We start from the raw sequence: 26859 nt of genomic DNA, 5'->3' as shown, positions 1-26859 counted from the left end.
ATAGTACTGAAGGCAATACCAACTAATTAATTACTGTTAGAGAGTGCTGAGACCAAATCACTATTTTGTGAATTGATAAATAAAAGGAAAGAACCAAGCATTTATCCTGACTTTCCTGTAAGAACCCACTGAGTAGCTAAATAGTAAATATGAGGAAGGGCACTTGGGTGGCTCAGTCAGTTGAGTGCCCAACTCTTGATTTAGGCTCAGGTCATGTTCTCAGAGTTGTGGGATCGAGCCCCAAGTCAGGCTTCACGCTCAGTGGGGAGTCTGCTTCTCTCTCTTTCTCTCCCCTTCTTCCTTTATCCCTCCCCCTGTCACACACTCTAAAATAAATAAATCTTTAAAAAATATTTGTGGTAGTTTCTCTTTACTGAAATATTCTAGCTAACAAATGAAGGAATTATTAGATTATCACCATTTTGCAACCCCTAATGAATTTACTAGACATTAAGTATCAAAAGGCACCAACATCACCAAAAAAAAAAAAGAGAGAGACAGACAGACAACCATTCTGAGTCTTTTGATGAACAACCCAACATTACTCATGAAGTAGCCTTAAGAGAAAGAAAGATCAAGTCTTTAATTCTAACTTCAACATTATAGGAAATATATATATTTTTTAAAGATTTTATTTATTTGACAGAGACACATTGAGAGAGGGAACACAAGCAGGGGGAGTGGGAGAGGGAGAAGCAGCCTTCCCACTGAGCAGGGAGCCCGATGAGGGTCATGATCCCAGAACCGTGGGATCATGACCTGAGCCGAAGGCAGATGCTTAATGACTGAGCCACCCAGACACCCCTAAAGATTTTTTTTTTTTAATCTTGGGGTTGGGAGGGGGTAGTGAGCACAAACAGGGAGAGTGGCAGAAGGAGAGGGAGAAGCAGGCTCCCGGCTAAGGAAGGAGCCCGATGCAGGTCTTGATCCCAGGACCCTGGGATCATGACCTGAGCCCAAGACAGATGCCTAAAAACTAAGCCACCCAGGCTTCTGTAAATATATATAGTTTAAGACTCAAGACCATGTTAAACTCTGCCATAGGGATACAAAAGCAAAATCCAGACTAGGGGACAAGACAAATGATCCAGTTTCTTCAACAAAGAAGTTGAAAAGAACAAAAAAGAGAGTAGGAGAGATGGAGATGAAACCTAAAGAATAAGAGACACAAAAGAACTATCAATCAGGGACACTTGGGTGGCTCAGTCAGGTAAGCCACTACCTCCGGCTCAGGTCATGATCCCAGAGTCCTGGGATCATGCCCCTTATGGGACTCCTTGCTCAGGGGGGAACTTGCTTCTCTCTCTGCCTCTGTCTGCCTCTCTGCCTGCTTGTGTGTGTGCGCGCGTGCTCTCTCTCTCTCTCTCTCTGACAAATAAAATCTTTAAAAAAAAAACAAAAAACTATCAACCAAAAGCAATGTGTAGACTTTATAGTGATCCTGATTCAAACACTCAAATTAATGTTTGTTCATAAAGCATTTATGAACAAACTGCAAATTCAAACAATGGATATTTGGTGGAATTAAGGATTGTCTAAAATGTGATACTGGTTTTGTGGAGGTTTTTTTAATCCTTATCTTTTAGAGATACATACTGAAATATTTACAGATGAAGGGGTGGTGTATGGATTTGCTTCAAGTAGATAAAGGAAGGAGACTGGATGAAGTTATTAAAGAAATAAGAACTGATAAATGTTGAAGCTGGGTGACAGGAACCTGTAGGTTCATTACACTGTTCTACCTACTTTTACATATTTTAAATTCTCCACAGTAAGTTTAAAATCAAACAAAATAACAGTAATATTGAGGGATGAGATTTTAAGTGATTTTGGGGTTTTGTCCTTTGTGTTATTTTACTTTACCACTTTCCCATATTTTAGAGTCGTCTTCATTAGGCCTGTAATAATGTCTGTAAGCTCTGTGATGGCACAGACCACATTTACCTTGTTCACCTACTTCTATATTCTCAGTGTGCCCAGTGGTGCCTGACATATACAAAGCTGATAAGCACTTGAATGAATAACTTCTCTCTTTAGAAAAATGGTATTCCTTCTTAAAAGTATGTAATGTCAGTAAGTACAGGGACTAGGCTATTGTCTTTATCCAACATTATAAACATTAACTCAGCATTTTTTCAATAAATTGTGGCCACAAATTTTAGTATTAAATGTGAGAAATCATCTCAAGCATAATAGATCTCTTCAGGTCACTAAAAAAAATTAAAATAGATATATGTATACGTAAATATCTATTTTATCAAGCCTGAAGGATTAACATGTAAAAATTATGTACTAATGCCTATGAAATGATTTGATAACCTGGCCAAATGCTGAGAATTAAGGGCCATTCAATTCTTTTTTTTTTTTTTTTTTAAGATTTATTTGAGAGAAAGAGAGAGAAAAAGCAAGCCCACTTACACAAAAGCAGGAGAAGAGGCAGAGGGAGAGGGAAAGACTCTTAAGCAGACTCCCTGCTGAGCAGGGCCTGCTGTGGGAGCTTCATCTCACCACCCTGAGATCATGATCTGAATCAAAATCAAGATCTGGGGGCGCCTGGGTGGCTCAGTGGGTTAAGCCACTGCCTTTCCGCTCAGGTCATGATCTCAGAGTCCTGGGATCGAGCCCCGCATCAGGCGCTCTGCTCAGCAGGGAGACTGCTTCCTCCTCTCTCTGCCTGCCTCTCTGCCTGCTTGTGATCTCTCTGTCAAATAAATAAATAAAATCTTAAAAAAAAAAAAATCAAGATCTGGCCACTCCAATGACTGAGCCACCCAAGCGCCCCTCAATTCTTTTCTAAATAATGAATATTAGAGGGGCACTTGGGTAGCTCAGTCAGTTAAATGTCTGGCTCAGTCATGATCTCAGGGTCCTGGAATTGAGTCCTGCGTGGGGCTCCCTGTTCAGCAGAGAGTCTACTTGTCCCTCTCCCTCTGTCTTTGCCCCTCCAACCTTGTGCTCTGTCTCTCTCAAGTAAATAAAATCTTTTAAAAAAATGAATATTAGGAAAACAGTTACAGGAGAGTAAATTGGTAGATTTTTGGAAAACTGTTTCATGTTATCAACTACAGTTGAACATAACCATAACTTATGACCCAGAAATTTTAGTACATCATATATACAAACAACAGAAATACACACAAGGTAAGACCAAAAATACAAACGCTAAGATGGGGGGAAAATATCCAAAGATAAATAAACTGTGGTATATTCATATAATGAGATACTACAGAGCAACTAAAAATCAGTGAACTACAGCTATGCATCAAGTGGAAACATCTGACAAGCTTGTTAGGCAAAAGAACCCAGCCCAAAAGAAATACTGTATAATTCCATTTATTAAAAGTTAATTTGTCAATTCTATCTTTTAATTTTTTAAGGATTTTATTTTTAAGTAATCTCCATAGCCAATATGGGGCTTGAACTCACAACCCTAAGATTAAGAGGTGGCATGCTCTACCAACTGAGCCAGTCACCCAGGTACCCCTCTATTTTGATTTTTTTTAAAGTTCAGAAACAAGCAAAACTTTATGCTCAGTTTTGCTATGAACCTAAAACTGCTTTTAAAAAATAACTGATCTCAGGGTTGTGAATTGAGCCCCACAGTGGATATAGAGATTACTTAAAAATAAAATCTTTAAAAAATTAAGTTTAGGGACACCTGGGTGGCTCATTCGTTAGGTATCTATCTTCAGCTCAGGTCATGATCCCAGGGTCCTGAGATTGAGCCCCGCATCTGACTCCCTGCTTGGCAGGGAGCCTGCTACTCCCACTCCCTCCGACTCCTGCTCCGCCTTCTGCTCACTCTCTGTCAAACAAATAAAATCTTTAAAAAAAAAATTCAGTTTATTAAAAAACAAAAAACAAGCTAAACTACTCTGGTATTAAAGTCAGGTAATAATAGCTTTGGGAAAGTGGGAGGAAATACAGATTGACAGGAATGCTAAGATGGGCTTCTGAGGAGTTAGCAGTGTTCTACTTCTTTTTTTTTTTTTTTTTAAAGATTTTATTTATTTATTTGACAGAGAGAGATCATAAGTAGACGGAGAGGCAGGCAGAGAGAGAGAGAGAGGGAAGCAGGCTTCTCGCCGAGCAGAGAGCCCGATGTGGGACTCGATCCCAGGACCCTGAGATCATGACCCGAGCCAAAGGCAGCGGCTTAACCCACTGAGCCACCCAGGCGCCCAGTGTTCTACTTCTTGACCAAAGTAATGGTCACATGAATATGTTCACCTTGTGATAATTCAGTGAGGCATACACTTTTTTTTTTTTAAGATTTTTATCTATTTATTTGACAGAGAGAGAGATAATAAGAGAGGGAACACAAGCAAGGGGAGTGGGAGTGGGAGAATCAGGCTCCCAGCCAAGCAGGGAGCCAGATGTGGGGCTGGATCCCAGGACCCAGGATCATGACCTGCGAGCCAAAGGCAGATACTTAATGACTGAGCCACGGAGGCGCCCCTCAGTGAGCCATAAACTTAAGACCTGTGTACTTCTCTGTACATACACTATAAATCAATTTTTAAAAATGTTTGATATACAGGGGCACCTGGGTGGCTCAGTGGGTTAAAGCCTCTGCTTTCGGCTCAGGTCATGATCCCAGGGTCCTGGGATCGAGCCCCGCATCGGGCTCTCTACTCAGCGGGGAGCCTGCTTCCTCCTCTCTCTCTGCCTGCTTCTCTGCCTACTTGTGATTTTGGTCTGTCAAATCAATAAATAAAATCTTAAAAAAAAAAAAAGTTTGATATACAAATAGCAAATCTTCCCTGACTTGGACTGTCTAAAACATTTCCCAAACTTAAAGAATCTTGCTTTGAATGTTAGTAAAAATACTGCAGTATCTCCCCACTCCAGTAAGAACTTAACTTATTCTGCTTATCCTAGTTCAGACCTAATAGTCCTAATTCTGGATTTATCTAAGAAAGGAGGGGGCGCCTGGGTGGCTCAGTGGGTTAAGCCTCTGCCTTTGGCTTGGGTCATGATCTCAGGGTCCTGGGATCAAGCCCCGCGTGTGGTGTCGGGCTCTTTGTTCATCAGGGAGCCTGCTTCCCCATCTCTCTCTGCCTGCCTCTCTGCCTACTTGTGATGTCTCTGTCAAATAAATGAATAAAATCTTAAAAAAAAAAAAAAAGGACATTTTTGTTTTGTTTTGTTTTTTAACTTTTATTTGCATTTATTATGCTGATTTACTCCTGGACCATAAATTTTTTATTTCTTCAGGGGTATCTTTTTTCTTCTGTGGAACCTCCTCTTCTGCTTTAGTAACAACCTGCTCTTTTCAGTAAGAATCACCTCAGTGTGGCACGGAGAGTTCATGGTTGGGTTAACCCAACCATGAACTCTATAAGTTTGTTATCTAATCTTAAGGACTTTGTTCACCTGGATATGCTCAATGACCAGAGAATCTACATCTAAACCCTTAAGTTCAGCATCACTCTCTGCATTTTTAAGCATGTGCAGTAAAAATTCAGCACTTTTTTGGAACCACCAACCGTGTGTCCAGCCCCACTGTTTGGCCTGGGCGCACCTGCCAACTCCATTCTAGGAACAGAATAGCACACAACGCTTCACTAAAGTGACCCTTCAGGTATTTGGTGGCTTTTCAGATATGCATATCTTTGATGGCCTGGGCAGTTTCACCTGTGTACCTACAGTGACTACAAAGATTTGAACCTCCTGATTTGCATGATTTTGTAGGGTTTTCTGGGTCAAGGGAATAGCAAACCATTTTCAGAGATCATCTCAGGCTGCTCACAGGAAGAAGAAGAAAGCAGATGTTTTAAAACCTTTAGATTCTTTGGGCTCTTATCTACTATACAGATATGTATCATAAACAGGCAGAGAGAAGGCACTCAACAAATATTACTAATGATTCAAAGCCGAAACTTTAAACAAATTTACATAGCAAAGTCTGAAATACATAGCACAGGCAAAATAGGGTAAAAACTCAGCTTACTGGCCTAAAAAGTACAACTTTCAGAAATCCCACTTTTACAAACCAAGAAATTACAGAATATACTGCTTTTTAGGAAGAGATCAATTCATGACAATTCAGGAAACTGGTCCTTTCCCCTTTCACTCCTGCCTGGCTCAGACAAGGCACAACCTCCTAATGTCATAGCTAAGTGAAAAGAACACAGCAGCAATTCTGCTTTTAAGGACAGGAACTAACTACTCAAACCATGATAGGATAGAAACTGAGCAGCAAGGAGTTAGCAAAGGCAGATGACAATGTTAGGGAAAAAATAAGGTGAAGAAAATACTTGATCACCTGTTCTTGTGCCTGAAAATTCTAAAATCATTACTCTTCTGGGGCACCTAGCTGGCTCAGTCGGTAGAGTACAACTTTTGATCTCAGGGATGTGAGTTTGAGCCCCATGTTGGGTATAAAGATTACTTAAAAAACACATAAAATCTAAAAAAGAAAGAAAGAGAGAGAGAGAGAGAAATTAATTCATTACTATTCTGGCTTCCCACAGTGGCAGTATACCAAAATCTATCTGAAGTCTCCCCAGCCTAGAATTGATCTACAATCAATATGTGTCCTGAATGTCCATCAGAATTCATTTTAAGTTTTTTTTTTTTATTTGAGAGAGAAAGAGAGAGCACATGAGAGAGCACATGCTAGTGAGCACTAGCAGGGGGTTGAGGAGAGGGTGAAGCAGACTCCCCACTAAGCAGGGAGCCTGACCTGGGGCTTGATTCCCCCAGGACCCTGAGGTCATGATCTTAGCCAAAGGCAGAGGCTTAACCAACTGAGCCACCCAGGCACTCCCAGAAATCACTTTCTAGAGAGTCTCCTAGTAGTATTTTTTTTAGTTAATTAGGTAACAAATAAATGATGATAAATATAAGTTTTTCTTTTTTTTTTTGAAGATTTTATTTATTTGACAGAGAGAGAGAGATCACAAGCAGGCAGAGAGAGAGGGGAAACAGGCTCCCTGCTGAGCAGAGAGCCCAATGCGGGGCTCAATCCCAGGACCCTGAGATCATGACCTGATCAGAAGGCAGAGGCTTAACCCACTGAGCCACCCAGGGGCTCCAATATAAGTTTTTCTACGGGCAAGTCAACGTAAATGACTTGATATTACTCTCATCACTAGTGATATTGTTTAAAAACACAAGTAATTAATGTTCAATATGGAAAATAATTTTGCAAAAAAATGTTTGGAAATGTATTTTTTAAAGTTATTTAAATTCTAGTTATTTAAATTCTAGTGCAATATTAGTTTCAAGTATATAATATAGTGATTCAGTATTTCCATACATCACCCAGTACTCATCACAATAAATCCAACTCCTTAACCCCATCACCTATATTACCCATCCCCCTCACCCACCTCCATTCTGGTAACCATTTGTTCTGTATAGTTGAGAGTCTATTTCTTGGTTTGCCTCTTTTTCTTCCCCCCCCTTTCCTCATTTGTCTTATTTCTTAAATTCTACATTTTTGTGAAATCATATGGTATTTGTCTTTCTCTGACTTATTTTGCTTAGCATAATACTCTCTGGCTCCATCCATGCTGTTGTAAATGCCAAGTTTTCACTCTTTTTTATGGCTGAGTAATAGTCTACTGTGTGTGTGTGCATGCGCACGTACATATCACATATGTTTTAATATTTTATTTATTTATTCATGAGAAACAGAGAGAGAGAAAGAGAGACAGAGGATGAAGCAGGCTCCCCACTCAGCAGGGAGCCCCATATGTGACCTGATCCCATGAGATCATGACTTGAGCCAAAGGCAGGCGTTTAACCATCTGAGCCACCCAGGCATCCTCACACCGCATCTTCTTTACCCCCTCATCAACTGATGAACACTTGGGCTGTTTTCATAATTTGGTTATTGTAGATAATGCTGCTATGAACCCTGGGTACATGTATCAATATGAAAAATAATTTTTAGGGGCACCTGGGTGGCTCAGTGGGTTAAAGCCTCTGCCTTCCGCTCGGGTCATGATCCCAGGGTCCTGGGATTGAGCCCCGAATCTGCTCTGAGCCTGCTTCCTCCTCTCTCTCTGCCTGCTTCTCTGCCTACTTGTGATCTCTGTCAAATAAATAAATAAAATCTTAAAAAAAAAAAAAGAAGAGTACATGGAAATCATAGGTCAAACTTACAAAAGCTGAGGTCTTTTGTCTTCTTGATAGGCATAAAATATTTCCTACTGGTAAGGACCTGCCTCTATAGAGGATGCTTATCTGAAAGATGCTGAGGCATGTGATTTGCTAATAGGTCAGTTGAGTGTAATTATGCCAAGGAAACAGCAATGAGCAAACCACACCCAGAGTCCAGGTGGAAAGCTGATTAGAGATATCCAAACAGAATAAAACTATCCACAAGGATGTTCATGGTAGCATTGTTATAACAGCAAAATGAAAAAAATTATTACTGTTCATCAATATAAAACTGGCTAAATTATGTATGCTTATTAATGTGTATGGAATTACACATGGAATTCTCTGCAGCTACTGAAAAGAATGATTTAGGGGTGCCTAGGTGGCTCAGTCCGTTAAGCATCTGCCCTCAGCTCCAGTCAGAAAATCGGAATCCTGGGATTGAGCCCCACATGGGGCTCCCTGCTCAACTAGGAGTCTGCTTCTGCCATTCCCTCTGCTCTCCCCACCCAGACTCGTACCCCCTCTCTCTCAAATGAATAAATAAAATCTTAAAATATATATATTTATTTTTTTTAAAGATTTTATTTATTTATTTGAAACAGAGAGAGAGAGAGATCACAAGTACAGAGAGGCAGGCATAGAGAGAGAGAGGAGAAAGCAGGCTCCCTGCTGAGCAGAGAGCCCGATGCAGGCCTTGATCCCAGGACCCTGAGATCATGACCTGAGCCGAAGGCAGAGGCCTAACCCACTGAGCCACCCAGGTGCCCTATAGATTTATTCATACACACACACACACACACACACATATATATATATATAAAGACTCAATTCTCAAAATGCTTATAATTTGTTGGGAAAAACTACTGACAAATACCAAAACACCAAAAGTTAAAGAAAATCCTTTACTCAAGTTGCTCATGTGGTATTAGACCTTTTGGAAGCAAAAAGATATCAGTAGTATGAAGAAAATTGTGCCAAATTTTTAAAGAAAAACTAAGTGAATTCTATGAAAAGGCGGTTTCTTAAAATTCATCAAGTCCAACCTCCCACTCAATGTCTTTCAGAACATTCTTACCACTCATTCAGTTTCTGCTTAAAATGTCCTTAAAAAAAAAAAATCATAAGTAGTCCATTCCCTTTAAGAACAGCTCTAATTTAACTTTCTTCCTTACTTTATTTTTTTTTTTAAAGATTTTATTTATTTATTTGAGAGAGAGAGAGACAGAGAGAGCATGAGCGAGGAGAAGGTCAGAGAGAGAAGCAGACTCCCCGTAGAGCTGGGAGCCCGATGCGGGACTCGATCCCAGCACTCCGGGATCATGACCTGAGCTGAAGGCAGTCGTCCAACCAACTGAGCCACCCAGGCGTCCCAAACGGCTTCTTGATTAGCAAGCACACACGCGTGGCTGCCACTTCCTTACTTTAAACTAAAATCATTTCCTGGGGCGCCTGGGTTGCTCAGTCGAGAAGCATCTGCTTTTGGCTCAGTTCATGATCCCAGGGTCCTGGGATCCAGCCCCACATCAAGCCTCCAAATGAAGCCCAGGATCCTAAACGGGAAGCCTGCTTCTCCCTCTCCCACTCCCCTTGCTTGTGTTCCCTCTCTCTCCATCTCTCTCTCTCTCTCTCTGTGTCAAACAAATAAATAAAATATTTAATTAATTAATTAATAAGTAAATATCATTTCTTCTAATTTTTTTAATTTAAATTCAATTAGCCAACATATAGTACATCATTAGTTTCAGATGTAGAGTTTCTTATAATTTTCAATCACTGGTCAACTTGCCCCAGATCTGCCCTCTGGAATGAAGTTTTATTTTTGTTTTTTAAGTAATCTCTACACCCAACTTGGGGCTCAAACTCACAACCCCCAGGTCAAGAGTCACATGCTTCATGGACTGAGCCAGAGAGACACCCCTGCAATGAAGTTTTTTAAAACAATTTTCATCTATTATGATACTTCCCCTCTTAAATCATCTCAAAACTAAACCTCTCAATTCCTCAAATGTTTTCTACCCCCTTCATTATTCTAATGATTCTCCTCTGAAGAAATTCTACTTTCTCAATGTGCCTCTTAGAATCAAATACCCCAAATGAACACAAAATTCCAGATCTGATCTGACCATTGTCATTATTTTCTTTGTCTGGGTCACCATAAACAGGAAAAGAAAAGTTGCCCAGCAGTATACAATTCATTGACAAATTAGTAGTACTGTTCAGCCCATAAGTAATTTATATTTAAAGGCATTTATAGTTTAAAAGTGTAAAGGAGAAAAAAGATCACTGAGGACAGGAACTCAGGAACATTTCAACAACAACAACAAAAAAAGTAGACCGTATGCTGGGAAAGGAAGAAAATATTTTTGATAAGCAGAAAATTCAAAAAGAATATTTCAGGGGGTACAAATGCAGAACAGTGGTGCAAAGGCAGGAATGAGCAGAGTTAATGCTATAGCTAAATATCTGTATAAGGATAGGCAAAAATATAGGGCCAAAAAAGAGACCTTAACCCATGGGCAAAAAGACATGATTAAAGGGTTATACCAAGAAACTGACTTTTTTTTTTTTAATTTTTTATTTTTTCAGCGTAACAGTATTCATTATTTTTGCACCACACCCAGTGCTCCATGCAATCCGTGCCCTCTCCAATACCCACCACCTGGATCCCCCAACCTCCCACCCCCCGCCCCTTCAAAACCCTCAGATTGTTTTTCAGAGTCCATAGTCTCTCATGGTTCACCTCCCCTTCCAATTTCCCTCAACTCCCTTCTCCTCTCCATCTCCGCTTGTCCTCCATGCTATTTGTTATGCTCCACAAATAAGTGAAACCATATGATAACGGACTCTCTCTGCTTGACTTATTTCACTCAGCATAATCTCTTCCAGTCCCGACCATGTTGCTACAAAAGTTGGGTATTCATCCTTTCTGATGGAGGCATAATACTCCATAGTGTATACGGACAGAAACTGACTTTTTTAAGATTTTATTTATTTTTGAGTGAGAGAGAGAGAGAGAGAGAAAGCATGTGACCATGAGTTGGGGGAGGGGCAGAGGGAGAAGTAGACTCCCCACTGAGCAGGAAGCCCAATGCAGGACTCAATCCCACAACCCAAGGGAGATGTTAAACCGACTGAACCACTTGGGTGCCCCTCTTCTAGTGATTTCCAATGATACTGTGCCTTTGGTAATTTTGTACTTCTCAGGAGAGATGTAGAGTTTCTTATCATTTTCAACCACTGGTCAACTTGTCCCAATTCTGTCCTCTGGAATGAAGTTTTGTTTTCGTTTTTTAAGAATCTCTACACCCAAGGAGGAGCACCCGAAACTGACTTCTTTAGATGTCTGGAGATAACTAAATACCAGTTTGCCAATTTCTACACCAGTTTCTACTACTGTTTGAACTTTGACTACAGGGGAAAAGTTTCTAATTCAATTCTACACCAAGATGAACTGATATTGAGTTCTGCAATATCATTACACAGGCTTCTTTCATAACATGAACATTTTTAACTGCCAAAATATAATGCAAGAATATCATTTTAGAAAGATTTATTTTGATCCATTTCTGTAAGTTCTCCCAGAATGGATACTTTGGCATTTAATATGAATACTTCTGTATGAGGTACCTGCTTGTTTCAATAATTAATAATCTTCAGGATCTCCATTCAAAAGACAATAACCTGCTGGTCTCTAATCCCCCAGGTTCAAAAGAAGAGAGATTCGACTAATATAATGTGAAAACAGAAAGAAGTTAGCTAAATAGAATTTCTAGACAATGATAGTTGCCCAATATTAGAACTGCAGCAGCTCCTTCTCTGAAGTTATTTAAATGCAATTAAATTGGAATTTCTGGTTTAATAGAGTTGCTGCCTAAACAGTCTTTCATAAGGACTAGCACTATAATACAGTACAGCAGAAGAGATTTAAACTGTCCAAGGGACATTGCAAAACCCAACCTCCCAAATCCTGCTACTCAACAGCAGGGATCTAAAGGAATAAATAGATTCCCAGCTGCTTAGAGAAAATGTCTTACTAAAAGCAGAGCAAAATTCTCATTAATGAAAAATCAACCATGAAGAAAAAAAATTGCCTCCTAATCCCTTGGAAATAGTCAAATCCATTTTGGGTTAATGGAGATTTAACGAAACAGTGGAAGAGAGCAGAGCAAAACAGTTCCCTTTGCCAGGAGCTGGGGGAAACACCCATCAGAGAAATCACAAATAACAATGCTTCTAATCCACAGAGCCAAAAGAAACATGAACTCTATCCAGTGAAGGGTACCAGGAAAAAGCTCTTGCAGATAAATTCTTTCTCTCATCATCAAGCCACCTTATCCTACATCTTGTTGAACACTGATATGATAGGCTGTAACTTCAGTTGTCCAAGATCAAATGCAATGGGTAATCCAAGCCCTGCTTTTTCTAATCAGATAATCTCTAAAATCACAGTACTCCCGTGCATTTATTCAAAGCCAGTACTGAGCTCCTGTGTCAGGCACCAAGAATACAAAAACCTGTAAGAAACAATCTCTACCCTCACAGAGCTTAATCCATGCACCTTGCCTCATCTTAACCCCCAAAGCTCTTGCCTTAAAATATCTTCTTAGATGGGTCAAGCGTCCTCAGCGAAAAAGCAATAAAGGCCCTTTGATTACTGTGATAGAAGCTAATACATAAACATACATATAGGTCAATGCTCTGCTCCAAAAGGAGAGAAGACAACACACCTTTCCAAGTCGAATATTAGAATAACCTTATCCTACACTACAGAGAAGCAGGGAACCAGACAAGCAACAGAAGGTGCCAGCCAAGATATACACTAGAAGAAGGGATGTGACAGCTGTACTACATCGCATTTAAATAGCGATAAAAAGAACCTTCTACTAATCCGCCTGCAGTTTCACGTGCAGGGAAAAGGAAGGGAGACTGCCCACTGTTGACACCAACTATTAGCGGTTTCCTAGCTATTCCACTCTCACTGGAAAAGAGCCCCAGTCATTGTTTAATAGGATCTGGGCCTGCCGGCCAACAACTCTGTCACATGGCCACGGAAATGGAGAGGTTAACAGTCCCCCACAAGAGAGTGAGGGAAAACAAGAAAGGGTGGAAAGAACCTCTTTAAATGTTTATAAATGTGTTAACATAATCGCCCCCCGAGGCACGAACGGGAAGTGAAGTTTGGAAAAGGTGGTAACCCCACGCCCACTGGAAGCGTGTGGGGACACCTCGACGACCCTCGCCCCCTTACCCGCCAGTCCACACACTCACCGCGTACACAGAGCAGTGACATGGCCGAGGCACCGGCGAGCCTCCGCCGTACCCCAGCCGCGCCGCCGCACCCGGCCGCTCCCTCTTTCCTCTCAGCAGGTGCCGCGGCTGCTCCCGCTATCGGCCCCACAGGTCTGACCGCTCCTCATGGTCCCGGTGGCAGGCAGCGTCCCGCCGCTCTCTCGGACCCGCGTCAATTCTCACCGTCTGACTGGGCTCCCAATAGCTGTGAGTACGGTTGGGGAGGCAGGAGACTGGGCGCGGCACCGCGACGCCATCGCTGGGAGACAGGAGCTACCGGGACTACCCCCCTCCTTTCGCTCCACGGGGATCGCGGCGAGCGTCTGGAAGGAGCCTACCCGTGGCGCTCCGCCTCCCAGCCAATCAACTCACGCCCAGTCCACCGACCCCACCTCCCATAAGCACGTAAGAGGCGGGGTTTCCTTCCTCTTTCCTACGTGCAAGAATGAAGGCAGCTCCGCCCGCTAATAAGCGTGGAACAGAGAGGGCGGGGCTTCTCCTCACTAGGAGGAGGTAACTGAAACCCTCTGCTCCTCCTACCCAAGAAGATTTTTTTCATTGAAGAAATTTCCGTTTGACTTCTTACTCTATCGATTACAGCTGACGGAACCCCTACTGGTAATAATTTAGCAAGATCATACCACAAGACAAACATGTTTTAATTAGCAACTACAAAAAAAAAAAGTAAAATAACTGAGTGAGCATAAAGTAAAATGTTTGGAGACCAGTTCTTTTTTTTTCTTGCACGCCGTTGTATCTCCAACGGCTGTAATAGCACCTGGTATATAGAAATGAGGCCGTAAATATTTACTGAATGAAGGATAGAGGGACAATAAGTATTTTAAGCTAGGACTTCTCTGGTAGGATGACAAATGAACATGTGAGGAAGTGAAAAAGATCAGAACAGAAAACAGGAAGACACATAGTATAACGTACAGATCCAACACCCCTTCCACACCACAGTTCTAATCTAATTGGTTTGGGGTATAGCTCAGGAATCCTATGTTTTAAAAGCTCCCCAGGTGATTCTAATGTGATGCCAGGGCTGAGCACCATTAGAGAGGCTTTCTCCCATCCAAGTACTAATCAGGCCCGACCCTGCTTAGCTTCTGAGATCAGACGAGATCGGGCGCGTTCAGGGTGGTATGGCCATAGATGAGGAGAGGCTTTCTAAGACCTCATTAGGCCAACTAAGATTTCAGCATTTGCAACTCTTGGCCCCACGGAATTCTGCCGGCAGTCCCAGGGAGGGTCTGTCAATCTAACAGGGTCTTTGCCCTCCAGAAGCAAACCCAGCTATCATATGATTTCTCTCGGTGGAATAGTTGCTATGAGAGAGTGACACTCCAAATGCAATAGCAAGCAGTAGCAAATGCAATGAAGAATACTTGATCCTTCCAGTGTTCATCCAAATTTGGAGCAATACCCCGAGGAAGATTTTGACCACGGCAAATGAGCCAGCCTTGTCAACAGAGACGCTGACCCTCAAAATAATGGGCATTCTCTGGACTGCTGGAGGTTGGGCTACCTAGCTATCTAGCCCAGCTGTCCTTTATAAAATTGAGGAGAGCATGAAACTTGAAGCCAATCAGATCCACCTGGTATATTATCTATTTTTGTGCAATAAATTACTCCAAAACTTAGTGGGTTAAAACAACATTATCTCACAGTTTCTGTGGGTCAGGATTCTGAGTATGACTTGATTGGATCCTCTGGCTCAGGTTTTTTACAGACTGTTATCAAAGTGCCAGCTTGACTAAAAAAGCATCCACTTCTAAGCTCACTCATGTAATTGTGGGCAGGACTCAATTCCCCCTAGGCTGTTGGCCTGTCTCACTCAGTTCCTTGTCATTGGGCCTTTCCCACATGGCTGCTTGCTTAAAGCATACAAGCGGAGAAGGCAATAAAGTCTTTTAGCAAAATGGAAGTCACATTATTTTTTAGCTTAATCACGGAAGTGACATCCCCTCATTTTTGCTGTATTCTATGCATCAGAAGCAAGTCACATTCAAGGGAAGGGGATTAAACAAGGACATGAATACCACCAGAAACTGCCTCACAGGGACAGCCATCATTGGGGGACCATCCTAGAAATCTGCCTACCACACTTGGATTTGAGTTCTAGCTCTAATACTTTGACCTTGGGCATGCTACATGGCCTCAATTTCCCAAAGAATAATAATCTGCTTTATAAGATGGTTTTGAAGTTTAAATGAGGAAATGCATTTAAATTACCTAGTACATACAAAAGTGCCCAATACATGTTTGTTGTTAACTTAGTTTTGTGGACATGAAGGTAGGAATGTGGCTGGGAAGTAAAGGGAAGGTAAGCAGAGCAAGAGCCACTGTCTAAAGTTTGTGATGTAAGCTCTGAGGAATCCCAGTGTCCCAGTTAAAAGTTCAGAAAAAGGGCACCTGGGTGGCTCATTCAGTTAAGTGTCTGCCTTCAGCTCAGCTCATGATCTCAGTGTCCTGGAATCAAGCCCTACACCAGAATCCCCGCTCAGCAGGGAGTCTGCTTCTCTCTCTCTCCCTCTCCCTCTGCCTCTCCCCCTGCTCCTGCTTTCTCTCTCTCTGTCTCTCTGTCTCTCTCTCTCCTTTCAAATTAATAAAATCTTTTTTTTTTAATGTTCAGAGGAAAAACACAATGATGTCTTTGGTCCTCTTGGCCCTTGACAGGCACCAGTTATACTCATCAACAAGATAAATGTACCTTCAGAAGCAACTCAGACAGGGATAGAAAACCAGCCCTCCATGCCGCACAGTCTTCATTAGTTTTTCCAGTACAGTACTTGAAAGTTCTTCAGCATTTGAATGGAATTCATACTTCAGGTTTAGTTGGCAGGTAGCTGAGAGCTAGGACTCTGAAATCCAGGAAATGAGAAGGAAGAGGGGAGGGATCAAGGAAAGTAAGTAGTGAAAAGAATCCAAGAATCTCAAGAGGTTCAGACCGAAATACCTAAGTTTGGCTCTGTTGCTGCCTTCTTTGGGAGCCCTCAGGCAAGAAAGAAGGGGTCCAGATTAGAACCCTGATGCAGGGGAACCATCTACCAACTTTATGACTATCTTTAAGTCATGCTCCAAGGCCATTAAAAGTTCACTCTTCCTCCAAGTTCCCTATCTCTTAGAAAATATCTCCCAATGCCTAATGAGAAATTTAATATAAATAACTAATTAACACATATTTATTAAGTGTCTTTTAGATCAGTCTTTTTTTTTTTAAGATTTCATTTATTTATTTGACAGAGAGAGAGATCACAAGTAGACAGAGAGGCAGGCAGAGAGAGAGGGAGAAGCAGGCTCCCTGCTGAGCAGAGAGCCCGATGTGGGGCTTGATCCCAGGACTCTGAGATCATGACCTGAGCTTCTGAAGGCAGAGGCTTTAACCCACTGAGCCACCCAGGCGCCCTTAGATCAGTCTTAATGAGAGGATGCAAAAGCAAACAAAGCACAGTTACTATCCATAAAAAGTTTACAAGGTGTTGGGAAAGATCTGTGAAAGAGCGAAGAACTTAACTGGGGCAGTGAATATTGGAACTGAGGGGTACAAGAAAAAACAATCCCTTTAACATATCTCAGTGTTAAGGAACTAATGTGATAGAACTTGGCACACAATGATTGTGAATACAGGGGAGAATAAGAATATCATTTCTTTAGTAGCGAACCATTGGAGGGAGAGAGAGTTTTAAAGTTGGATTGACTGAAAGGATGATGCTACAGTTTACTGATAGAGAGGAAACCAAGGTTTGGGGAGAAACGTTTCCTTTTGGACATATACATTAGGCTTGAGATTGTCATATGTACCCACTAGATAGATAATGTGGACTTGAACCCTGAGAAAGCAGTCCAAGCTAGAGATAGATCTTCCAACCAATAAAGATATAACTATTTTAATCCCCATTTTTAAAATAAAGAAAATGAAGCAAAACTAGAATCCAAACCCAACTGTATCTTTCACCAGAGCTCAGTTAGCCACACTGCTATATTGCCTCTTAAGAACTGGAGAAATTCAGCAGAAGCTATGGAGGAATCAAGATAGGCTTCACAAGAGAGAAGTAGCATGTGGAGGAGGTGGATCTCAATGTATGGACAGCACTGAACATGCACATATGGAAGAAAGGGTATTTCATATATAGAGAGAATAAGTTGCATGATCAAATCAAGAAATGGAATCACTGAACCTGTACAGGTATTTAAGAGTAAGTTGCAAAGAGTTTGAGAGCCCTATGGTTGCTAGGAGACTACATAAACTCAGAAAGGAACAAAGGTCTTTTATGGAGAACACCTACTTTTAAGGAGTAGGAAAACGAGATGGAAAAGAAATGGTCAGAGAGGGTGAACAAGAAAATAACCAAACTACCTGTATATTGTTCCATATAGATCTTATCTTCTTGAAAAATAATTGCATATCTATCCTTTCTTTAGACACAGAGCTCCTCAACAACAAAGAACCTGTTTTCTATATCTTTATCCCTAACACATAACACATCTGGTAATGATGCCCAAAAAAGACTTGTTGACTAATTGAATACATGAATAAATTAATGAATGAGAATGTTTTTAGACTTGGTTATTGTCAAAAATAAAACTGGACATTAGTCAAAGTGATTAGGACAGGGACACGTGGGTGGCTCAGTCGATTAAGCATCTGCCTTCAGCTCAGGTCATGATCTTAGCATCCTGGGATCAAGTCCCACATCAAGCTCCTTGCTCAGCAGGGACCCTGCTTCTCCCTCTGTTTGCCACTCCCCCTGCTTGCGTTCTGTCTCTCTCTGACAGAAAATAAATAAAATATTTTTAAACCATGTTTTTTCTTTTAAATGTTCATTTATTTATTTATTTGACAGAGAGAGAGACAGCAAGAGAGGGAACGCAAGCAGGGGGAGTTGGAGAGGGAGAAGCAGGCTCCCCGCTGAACTGGGAGCCTGATGCAGGGCTCGATCCCAAGACCCTGGGATCATGACCTGAGCCAAGGCAGAGACTTTAACCCACTGAGCCACCCAGGCGCCCCTTAAAGATTTTATTTTTAAGTAAACTCTACACGCAACATGGGGCTCAAACTCATGATCCCAAGATCAAGAGTCATATGCTCCACTGACTGAGCCAGCCAGGTGCCCTTAGCCCAGCATATTTGGAACTCGGTAAATACTCCCAAATGAATAAAATTCCACTGTGGGAATATATTCCATGAAAATAATTCAAATAAATGGGGGGAAAGCTGTGCAAAAAGATATTTGTACAGGATTATCTAAGTAGTGAAATCTGAAAATCAGAATGCCAAATAATTCAATGAATTTCTATAAATCAGTTTAGTCATTCCTATCAAATATTTACTTAATATCTATTTATTAGTAACACTGTAATCCTATACAAATGGATAAATATCAGAGAAAGAGACCTTACAAGAGATGTAAATAAGTGTTGATGCATTCAAGAAAAATTTATTGAGGGGCGCTTGGGTGGCTCAGTGGGTTAAGCCTCTGCCTTCCACTTAGGTCATGATCTCAGGGTCCTGGGATCGAGCCCCACATCGGGCTCTTTGCTCGGTGGGGAGTCGGCTTCCCTCTCTCTCTGCCTGCTCTGCCTACTTGTGATCTCTCTCTGTCAAATAAATAAATAAAATCTTTGAAAATAAAAGAAAAATTTATTGAGCATCTACCAAGTACTACATATCATGCTACAGACACAAAGAGGAATAAGACATTTCTTCAAAGAATGCACAGTCTGGGGATAGACAGACCATGAAAAGTGCTATGATCATGGTTAGAAGGAAGAAGTAGGTTGTTTGCATACATACCTGGAGGTTTCAGAATTATTTGAATACTTAATAAGTGGGGAAGGTATGGTTAACTTAGCAAATATATAAACTTCATGAAGGAAGGGACATGTGTTTCTCACTATTAGAAAAAATTATCCAAGACTTGCAAACAAGCAAAAGAAATTGCTGGGTGTTCTTGCAATTTTAGTACCGGGCACTGTCTAGAGCAGAGAACAGCAAACTTCTTCTGTAAAGGACCATTTAGTAAATACTTAGGTTTTAGGCCAAAAAAAGCAAAATTGAGGCTGTTGTATAGGTACTTGTATAACAAGAGAAGAAACAAATTTCCACAACTTTTTAAATAGTAACATTCAAAATAAACCAATAATAATTGAATACAAGTTTTTGGCACAATAGGTCTACTAATGAGAAGGATGAAATTCTTTTGCAGAGTATGCATTTTGCTTAGTTGGGGTTCAAGTATTATTAGAATCAACTGCAAATGTTCAAGTACTAATGTTGATCTGTAATGAGATCTTATGAATCTCATCTGTCTTTTCTCACAGATAACTACTGTTATATACTGCTATCAGCCCATGAACATGCGATTCAACTGAGCATATTCAATGCTTGGAAAGCATTTATAGAATTCTACTAGATTCTCCTCTTGACATTTGCTCAATTTTCTAAATGAAGTTTTTATTTATTTTTAAAGTAATTGCAGAAAAAATAAATAAACAAATAAATAAAGTAATTGCAGGTTGCCAGGTGACTCAGTGGGTTAAGGTCTGTCTTCAGCACAGGTGATGGCCCAGGATCCTGGAACTGAGTCCCTGCTCAGCGGAGAGAATTCTTCTCTCCCTCTTCCTCTGTCTGCTGCTCCCCCTGCTTGTGCTCTCTCTCTCTCTCTCAATCTCTGTCAAATAAATAAATAAAATCTTTTTAAAAATATATTTTAAAAAATAAAAAATAATAATCTCTCCCCCCAACGTGGGGCTCAAACTCACAACTCTGAGATCAAGAGTCACATGCTCCACCAGCCAGGCACCCCTGCCTAATTTTTGCTCAAAATATCATAATAAAACATTACCAATACTAAGCCATCAAATTGCTGTGGAGTGGGGCAAAGCAAGATATTCAGCTTCTATTTCTCACAAAACAAAAAACAAACAAACAAAAGCTACAGAATTGATGATGGTTGTGTTTGAGAGTGAATGAAGTCAACTGCTGACACTAGTAGTTTAATAACCCATGATAAATTTACATATTTTCTACAAAGTACTTTCTGCAGTGAATAATCATACACTTTTTTTGAAGATTTATTTATTTGAGAGAGAGTGTATGCACGAGCACGCATGCACCCACACAAGTGTGGGGAGAGGGACAGAGGGATAGACTCTTCAAGAAGACTCCCCACTGAGCACAGAGCCCAGCATGGCTGGATTTCACAACCCATGAGATCAAGGCCTGAGCCAAAACCAAGAGTCAAATGCTCAACCAACTGAGCCACCTAGGCACCCCATGAGTAACTGTACACTTTAATACATGACATTTTCACTAGACTTGTAAATTTGTTGAACTAAGCCTTTTTTCTGCTGCACATATATTTTTGCCACCATCAGCTGTGACACAGTTCAGCAGATTCCACTTCAGGTTGTGCTGAATTAGTGCTATCTCAACTTCTTTGAAAACGTTTTTACCTGTAATTATTTCATGCAGACTATTCATCAAGGCTAACTCTTCAGTCACTTCAAATTCATCATTTACTTGTCAAAAAAACAACAACTAAACAGTATTGGCAACTGCAGACTCATCAGGAGCCAAGGAAAACTACTTAAAATAATTTGCTTTAGTTTTTTGTTTTGTTAATCTCTATAGCCAATGTGGGGCTTGACCCCACAACTCTGAGATCAAGAGTCATGTGCTGGGGTGCCTGGATTGGCTCAGGCAGTTGTGTCTGCCCTGGGCTCAGGTCATGATCCCAGGGTCTTGGGATCAAGTCCCATGCCACTGAGTTCTCTGCTCAGCTGGGGGTCTGCTTGTCCCTTTCCCCCTGCCCTTCCCCCCTGCTCTCATGCTCACGCACGCTCTCTCTCTCTCTCAAATAAATAAATAAAATCTTAAAAAAATAAAAAAGTCATGGGCTCTTCCAACTGAGCCAGGCAGGTGCCCCTAAAAATAAAATCTTTAAGGAAAAAAAGACATTCTTAAATTTTAAATTCTTAAATCTACCAAAAGCAGGCTACAATGCATGATCACATAAAATGAACTTTACTTCTTAGCGTTACAAATGTTAGAACACAAAAAGTCCAAAGATGGCTATTACAAGAAATGTACAAAAGAAATTTGCTTAAAAAATAGCAAAAAGTTTTTAAATTGATTTCTCCCCCAAAGTCCAAATAAGTGTGGTCTAGGTAACCATCAGAGTAAAGGCTTTTTTTTTTTTTTTTTAAGATTTTTATTTATTTATTTATTTGACAGCTAGAGATCACAGGTAGGCAGAGAGGCAGGAGGGAAGCAGGCTCCCTGCTGAACAGAGAGTCTGATGTGGGGCTCGATCCCAGGACCCTGGGATCATGACCTGAGCCGAAGGCAGAGGCTTTAACCCACTGAGCCACCCAGGTGCCCCAACCCACTCCCATCTTTATTGTATTCTTCCAAACCACGGCTGTGAGGTGTCCTGTCCTGGAGGTGAAGTCAGGCTGCTGGAAGCTGTAGTTCTTGATTTCTTTGTACCATCTATCAGCCATCTCCTTTCCTGTCTGATCATAGGAGGCCCATTCCAGGTTCTCTCCAAACTGGCTGTGACTGGACTCTGGGTTTGAGCATCCTTGGGCTGGCCAGGACTTCTGAATAATGCTGAGCCTCCTGGTTTGTCTTCTTGCAGAGCTTCAGTGTGTGGGGGGTGGGAAGGGGCGGACACAATGCTGCTGTTGGCACTTGTTGGGGGTCTTCAGGACCTCATTATTAAACTGTTGGGGAGCTGACTTGCCCATGCCCCACTCGGTACTCTCCCCAGCTCCCACTGCTGCTATGCTGTGCCCTCTTGCCTGGTCCTGGGCTTTTGGAGATCAATTCCTATCTTTATAAACCTGCGCAGATGGGCAAATCCAGGTAACTAAAGGAAGTCAACCCTACTGGCAAAAAGAGAATAGTTACTGTTTTCAAGAGCAAAAACATACAAAGGGCCAGAAAAAGGAATAGAGATTTGGGAGTTAGTTAACTTTGGGGGTTATTTGGGGATGCGGTAGAGAGAAGGAACTCAGAACTCACATAGCCCTGCCCAGTGGTCAAGGCACCATGAAAAACTCTATGGCACAGACCAAGGCCTGCCCACAGCCCCAGCACATATACACACAATATCTAGGGCCCCCTTGCTCTTTAATCTCTGTTACTGAGGCTCATTTTCCTCCTCAAATTAGTTAATATAGTCATGAAATAGAGCCCCAAGTCTCTGTGTACAGCCCATTTTTTCCTTCACAAATTCTAACCTTGCTTACATTTGTAAGCAATAGATTCCAAATCTGTGTCTTTAGCTCAGACTGTTTTCATCAGCTTCAGACCCATATGTCCAACAACCTGCTAGATTTCTCTACCTGAAAACTATTCTGGTACCTCAAACTCAACATGTAAAAATTTAAAACCATTGAAATAGGGACACCTGGGTGGCTCAGTTGGTTAAGCAGCTGCCTTCGGCTCAGGTCATGATCCCAGCGTCCTGGGATCGAGTCCCACATCGGGCTTCTTGCTCGGCGGGGAGCCTGCTTCTCCCTCTGCCTCTGTCTGCCACTCTGTCTGCCTGTGCTCACTCTCCCTCTCTCTCTCTGACAAATAAATAAAATCTTTAAAAAAAAAAAAAAAGATTTAAAACCATTGAAATATATTAAAATATACATTCAACTTGTTGACTCACGAATTCCTCTTGGGAAAATAAAATTTCCTTCAATGTTTTGTTCTAAAAGATCAGTGTGCTTAGAGTCATCAAATTATTATATTTCCTTTGGGCTTAAAGTGAAAAGATTCCCATAAAGTCCTACAACCTCCTTATTAAATAAAGGAAAGTTAACATTTATTTGTAAGAGCAAAAAACTAGAAACAATCTAAATGTTTTGTCCGTAGATTCAACACAATCCTAATGAAAATCCTAGTAGGTAGGTTTGTGTGTCTGAGTGTATGATAAGTGATAATCTGGAGGGGAGGGGAGTGGGAGGGTTGGGGTGGCTGGGTGATTGGGTGATGGACATTAGGGAGGGTATGTGCTATGGTGAGGGCTGTGAATTGTGTAAGACTGATGATTCACAGACCTGTACCCCTGAAACAAATAATACATTATATGTTAATTTTAAAAAGTAATAAGGTGATCTTAAAATTTATATAGAGGGGCACCTGCCTGGCTCCATCTGTAAAGCTTATAACTCTTGATCTCAGGGTCATGAGTTTGGCCCCACACTAGGTGTAGAGTTTAGCTAAAAAAAAATTTGATATGGAAATGGAATGGCCAAGAATAGTTAATATAATCTTACAATCTTGAAGTTAGAGGACATGGGCTACCAGATATCAAAATTTATTACAAAATTATAGCTATGAAGAACACTTGTGATGAATACTTATTTTATGAAAAAGGAGATACTGTAGAGCAGTGGGGGTAAAGATAGTTTTTTTTGACAGAAATCATCCACAACTTGGAAATCCTGCAAAGAAAAGGCAGTAGGGCTACTCAAAGGTAAACTATCAAGGCAATATACTTATGCTTAACTCATTCTCTACTTATCATTGATTAAAGACTAAAACTCTGTGAAGTCATGTGTTAACTTATAGATTTTTGTCCAGTAATGATGTAAAGGATTTCTGACTAATAGAAAAAGCTATGGGACACCTGGTTGGCTCAGTCAGAAGAGCATGTGACTCTTGATCTCAGGGTCGGTCATAAGTTTGAGACTTATGTTGCATGTAAATATTACTGAAATAAAGAAATTTTAAAAGGGGGTGGGCACCTGGTCAGTCAAGTGTCTGAGTCTTGATTTTGGCTCAGATCATGATCTCAGGGTCATGAAATTGAGCCCCACATTGGGCTCCATGCTCTCTAGGTAGTCTGCTTCTTTCCCTCTCTCCCTCTCCCCCTCCCCCACTTGTGTTTGCATGCACTCTCTCTCTCTCTTTCTGTGTAAAATAAATAAATAAATAAATAAATATTTTTTAAAAAGAAGAAAAGAAAATGTTATGGTGTTATTATCCTGTAGACATTAACCAGTTTTAACTAACTTTTATCTAACATTCTTTTTTCAAATGCCTATAAGTACCTGTGATGGTTAATTTCACATGTCTGTTTGACTGGGCCGCAAAGTACCCAAATATTTGGTTAAACATTATTCTGGGTGGATGTTTCTGGATGAGATTAACATTTGAATAGACTGAGTAAAGCAGATTGCTCTTCCTAATGTAGGTGGTGGGCCTTGTCCAATCAGCTGAAGCCCTCACTAGAGCAAAACGGCTGATTAGAAGAATATTTCTCTGAGTGCCTGGCTGGCTTGCTCTGTAGAGCATGTGACTCTTGATCTCAGGGTTGTGAGTCTGAGTTTCATGTTGGGTATAGAGATTACTTAAAAATAAAATCTTTAAAAGAGAAAGAGAGAGGAAATTTCTCTCTGACTGGCCAGTTCTTTAAAGTGGGACATTGGTCCTTTATCCTACCTTTAGATTCAAACCGAAACATCAGCTCTTCCTGCTGGCTTTCAGACTGGAACCAGACTGCTGGTTTTTTATCAGGCCTTTGGACTGGGCCTGGAACTATACCATCACTTCTTCTGCGTCTCCAGTTTGCCAGCTAAAGATCTTGGGACTTGTTAGCCTCCATAATCCTGTAAGCCAATTCCTTATAATAAAATTTCTCTATCTCTATCCCTATTTATGTGTGTGTGTCTGTATATGCATATGTATGCACATATATATAAACACATGTATATATGCGTACACATATATGTGCATATATATGCATATATATATATATATACACAAACATCCATATCACCCCCCCACCACAACTCTAATACAATACCCAATTTCCTTGAACGCTCATCAAACATGCTTTACCATCCTCCTTATCCCCTCAATAATGAGTTAAATGAATCTCTGTTATGTTTTCATTCTGTATTTTTATAAGAATCTTGCTTTGGAAATTGTACTTGACAATGTTTTCAACAAAAAGTGCTGGATCATGGGGGCTCAACTGATGAAGCATCTGCATTTGGGTGGGGTTGTGATCCCGGGGCCCTGGGATCGAGTACTGCATAGGGTTCTCTGCTCAGTGGGGAGCCTGCTTCTCCCTCTCCCTGCCTCTCCCCCTGCTTGTGCTCGCTCTCTCTCTCTCTCTTTCTCTCTGACAAATAAATAAATAAATATCTTTAAAAAAAAGTGCTGGATCAATTCCATAACCATATGAGGAAAAAAATGAACCTTGACTCCTACCTCACAAGATATACAAAATCTATTGCAGATGACTTATAAAAGGTAAAATAATAAAGCTTCTAGACAATGACATAAGAGAATATATTCATTTCCTTAGAATAGGCAAAGACTTCCTTTTTAAAAAAATATTTAATTTATTTATTTGACAGAGAGAGAGAGAGATCACAAGTAGGCAGAGAGGCAGGGTAAAGCAGGCTCCCTGATGCAGGGCTCTATCCCAGGACCCTGAGATAATGACCTGAGCAGAAGGCAGAGGCTTAACCCTCTGAGCCACCCAGGCGCCCTTCCTTTTTCTTTTTTTTTAAGGTGGTTTTATTAAACCACAGGTACAGGATCCGTGGACTAGAAGTACTGCCAGGCAAAAACTTCTCAAACAGGTATAAAATGCATTATCCACAAACTATGAAATATATTGAACTATATTAAAGCAAGAACTTCTGTTCATTGAAAAACACCACTTAGAAAATAAAAAAGCAAGCTACAGTGGGGAAAGGTATTTGCAATAGATTTCTCTAACAAAAGGATCAGATCCAGAATATACAAAGAGCTCCTACAAATAGAAAAAAGACAGACAACCAAATAGAAAACTAGGCCGACTTGGCCAGGCAAGTCATGAAAGGTAACCAATAAACATAAAAAAAAGGTGCCCAGATTTACTAGATATCAGGGAAATGCAGACTAAGGCCACAGTGAGATACCAGTGCATATACACTGGAATAGCTAAAATTAAAAAGACTGACAACATCAAGAGTTGGCACGAAAGTGGAGAAACTAGACTTCTCATGTGTTGTGGGCATGTGAACTGTTATAATCTCTTTGAAAAAAATATTGGCAATATCTACTGAAGCTAAACATATACATGCCCTATTACTCAGCAGTTCTACTTCTCAGTATATATCCAACAGAAATACATATACATCAGTCAAAAAATTTATTTTTAAAAAAATGTAAAGGAAGGGGCGCCTGGGTGGCTCAGTGGGTTAAAGCCTCTGCCTTCGGCTCAGGTCATGATCCCAGGGCAGGGTCCTGGGACCGAGCCCCGTATCAGGCTCTCTGCTCAGCAGGGAGCCTGCTTCCCCTCCTCTCTCTCTGCCTGCCTCTCTCCCTACTTGTGATCTCTGTCAAATAAATAAATAAAATCTTTAAAAAAAAAATGTAAAGGAAAAATAAATACCAGTTTGGAATAGTGGTTACTTCTGAGGAGAGAACATGAGGAGCAAGTGAGAGAATGG

At 40.9% G+C, this 26859-nt stretch overlaps 1 protein-coding gene and 1 pseudogene across 5 annotated transcripts in view; both read right to left on the bottom strand.

Annotated features, from left to right (window-relative positions):
- Positions 1-13740, bottom strand: part of UNC13B (unc-13 homolog B) — a 231265-nt gene extending 217525 nt beyond the window's left edge. For 3 of the 5 annotated variants that reach the window (XM_047698629.1, XM_047698634.1, XM_047698630.1), the window contains exon 1: positions 13384-13739. In XM_047698629.1, coding sequence (XP_047554585.1) covers positions 13384-13405 — 22 coding nt within the window. In that variant the 5' untranslated portion in view covers positions 13406-13739. Of the gene's footprint in view, positions 1-13383 lie in introns of all 5 variants that reach the window. The other 2 variants (XM_047698627.1, XM_047698628.1) reach the window with 1 other exon arrangement.
- A 6979-nt stretch (positions 13741-20719) lies between these two features.
- Positions 20720-22346, bottom strand: LOC125082981 (Golgi-associated plant pathogenesis-related protein 1-like; annotated as a pseudogene).
- Positions 22347-26859: the final 4513 nt, after the last annotated feature.

Source organism: Lutra lutra, chromosome 13, assembly GCF_902655055.1.
Source record: "Lutra lutra chromosome 13, mLutLut1.2, whole genome shotgun sequence".
Taxonomy (NCBI): Eukaryota; Metazoa; Chordata; class Mammalia; order Carnivora; family Mustelidae; genus Lutra; species Lutra lutra.
This window is presented reverse-complemented; position numbering and strand designations above follow the sequence as displayed.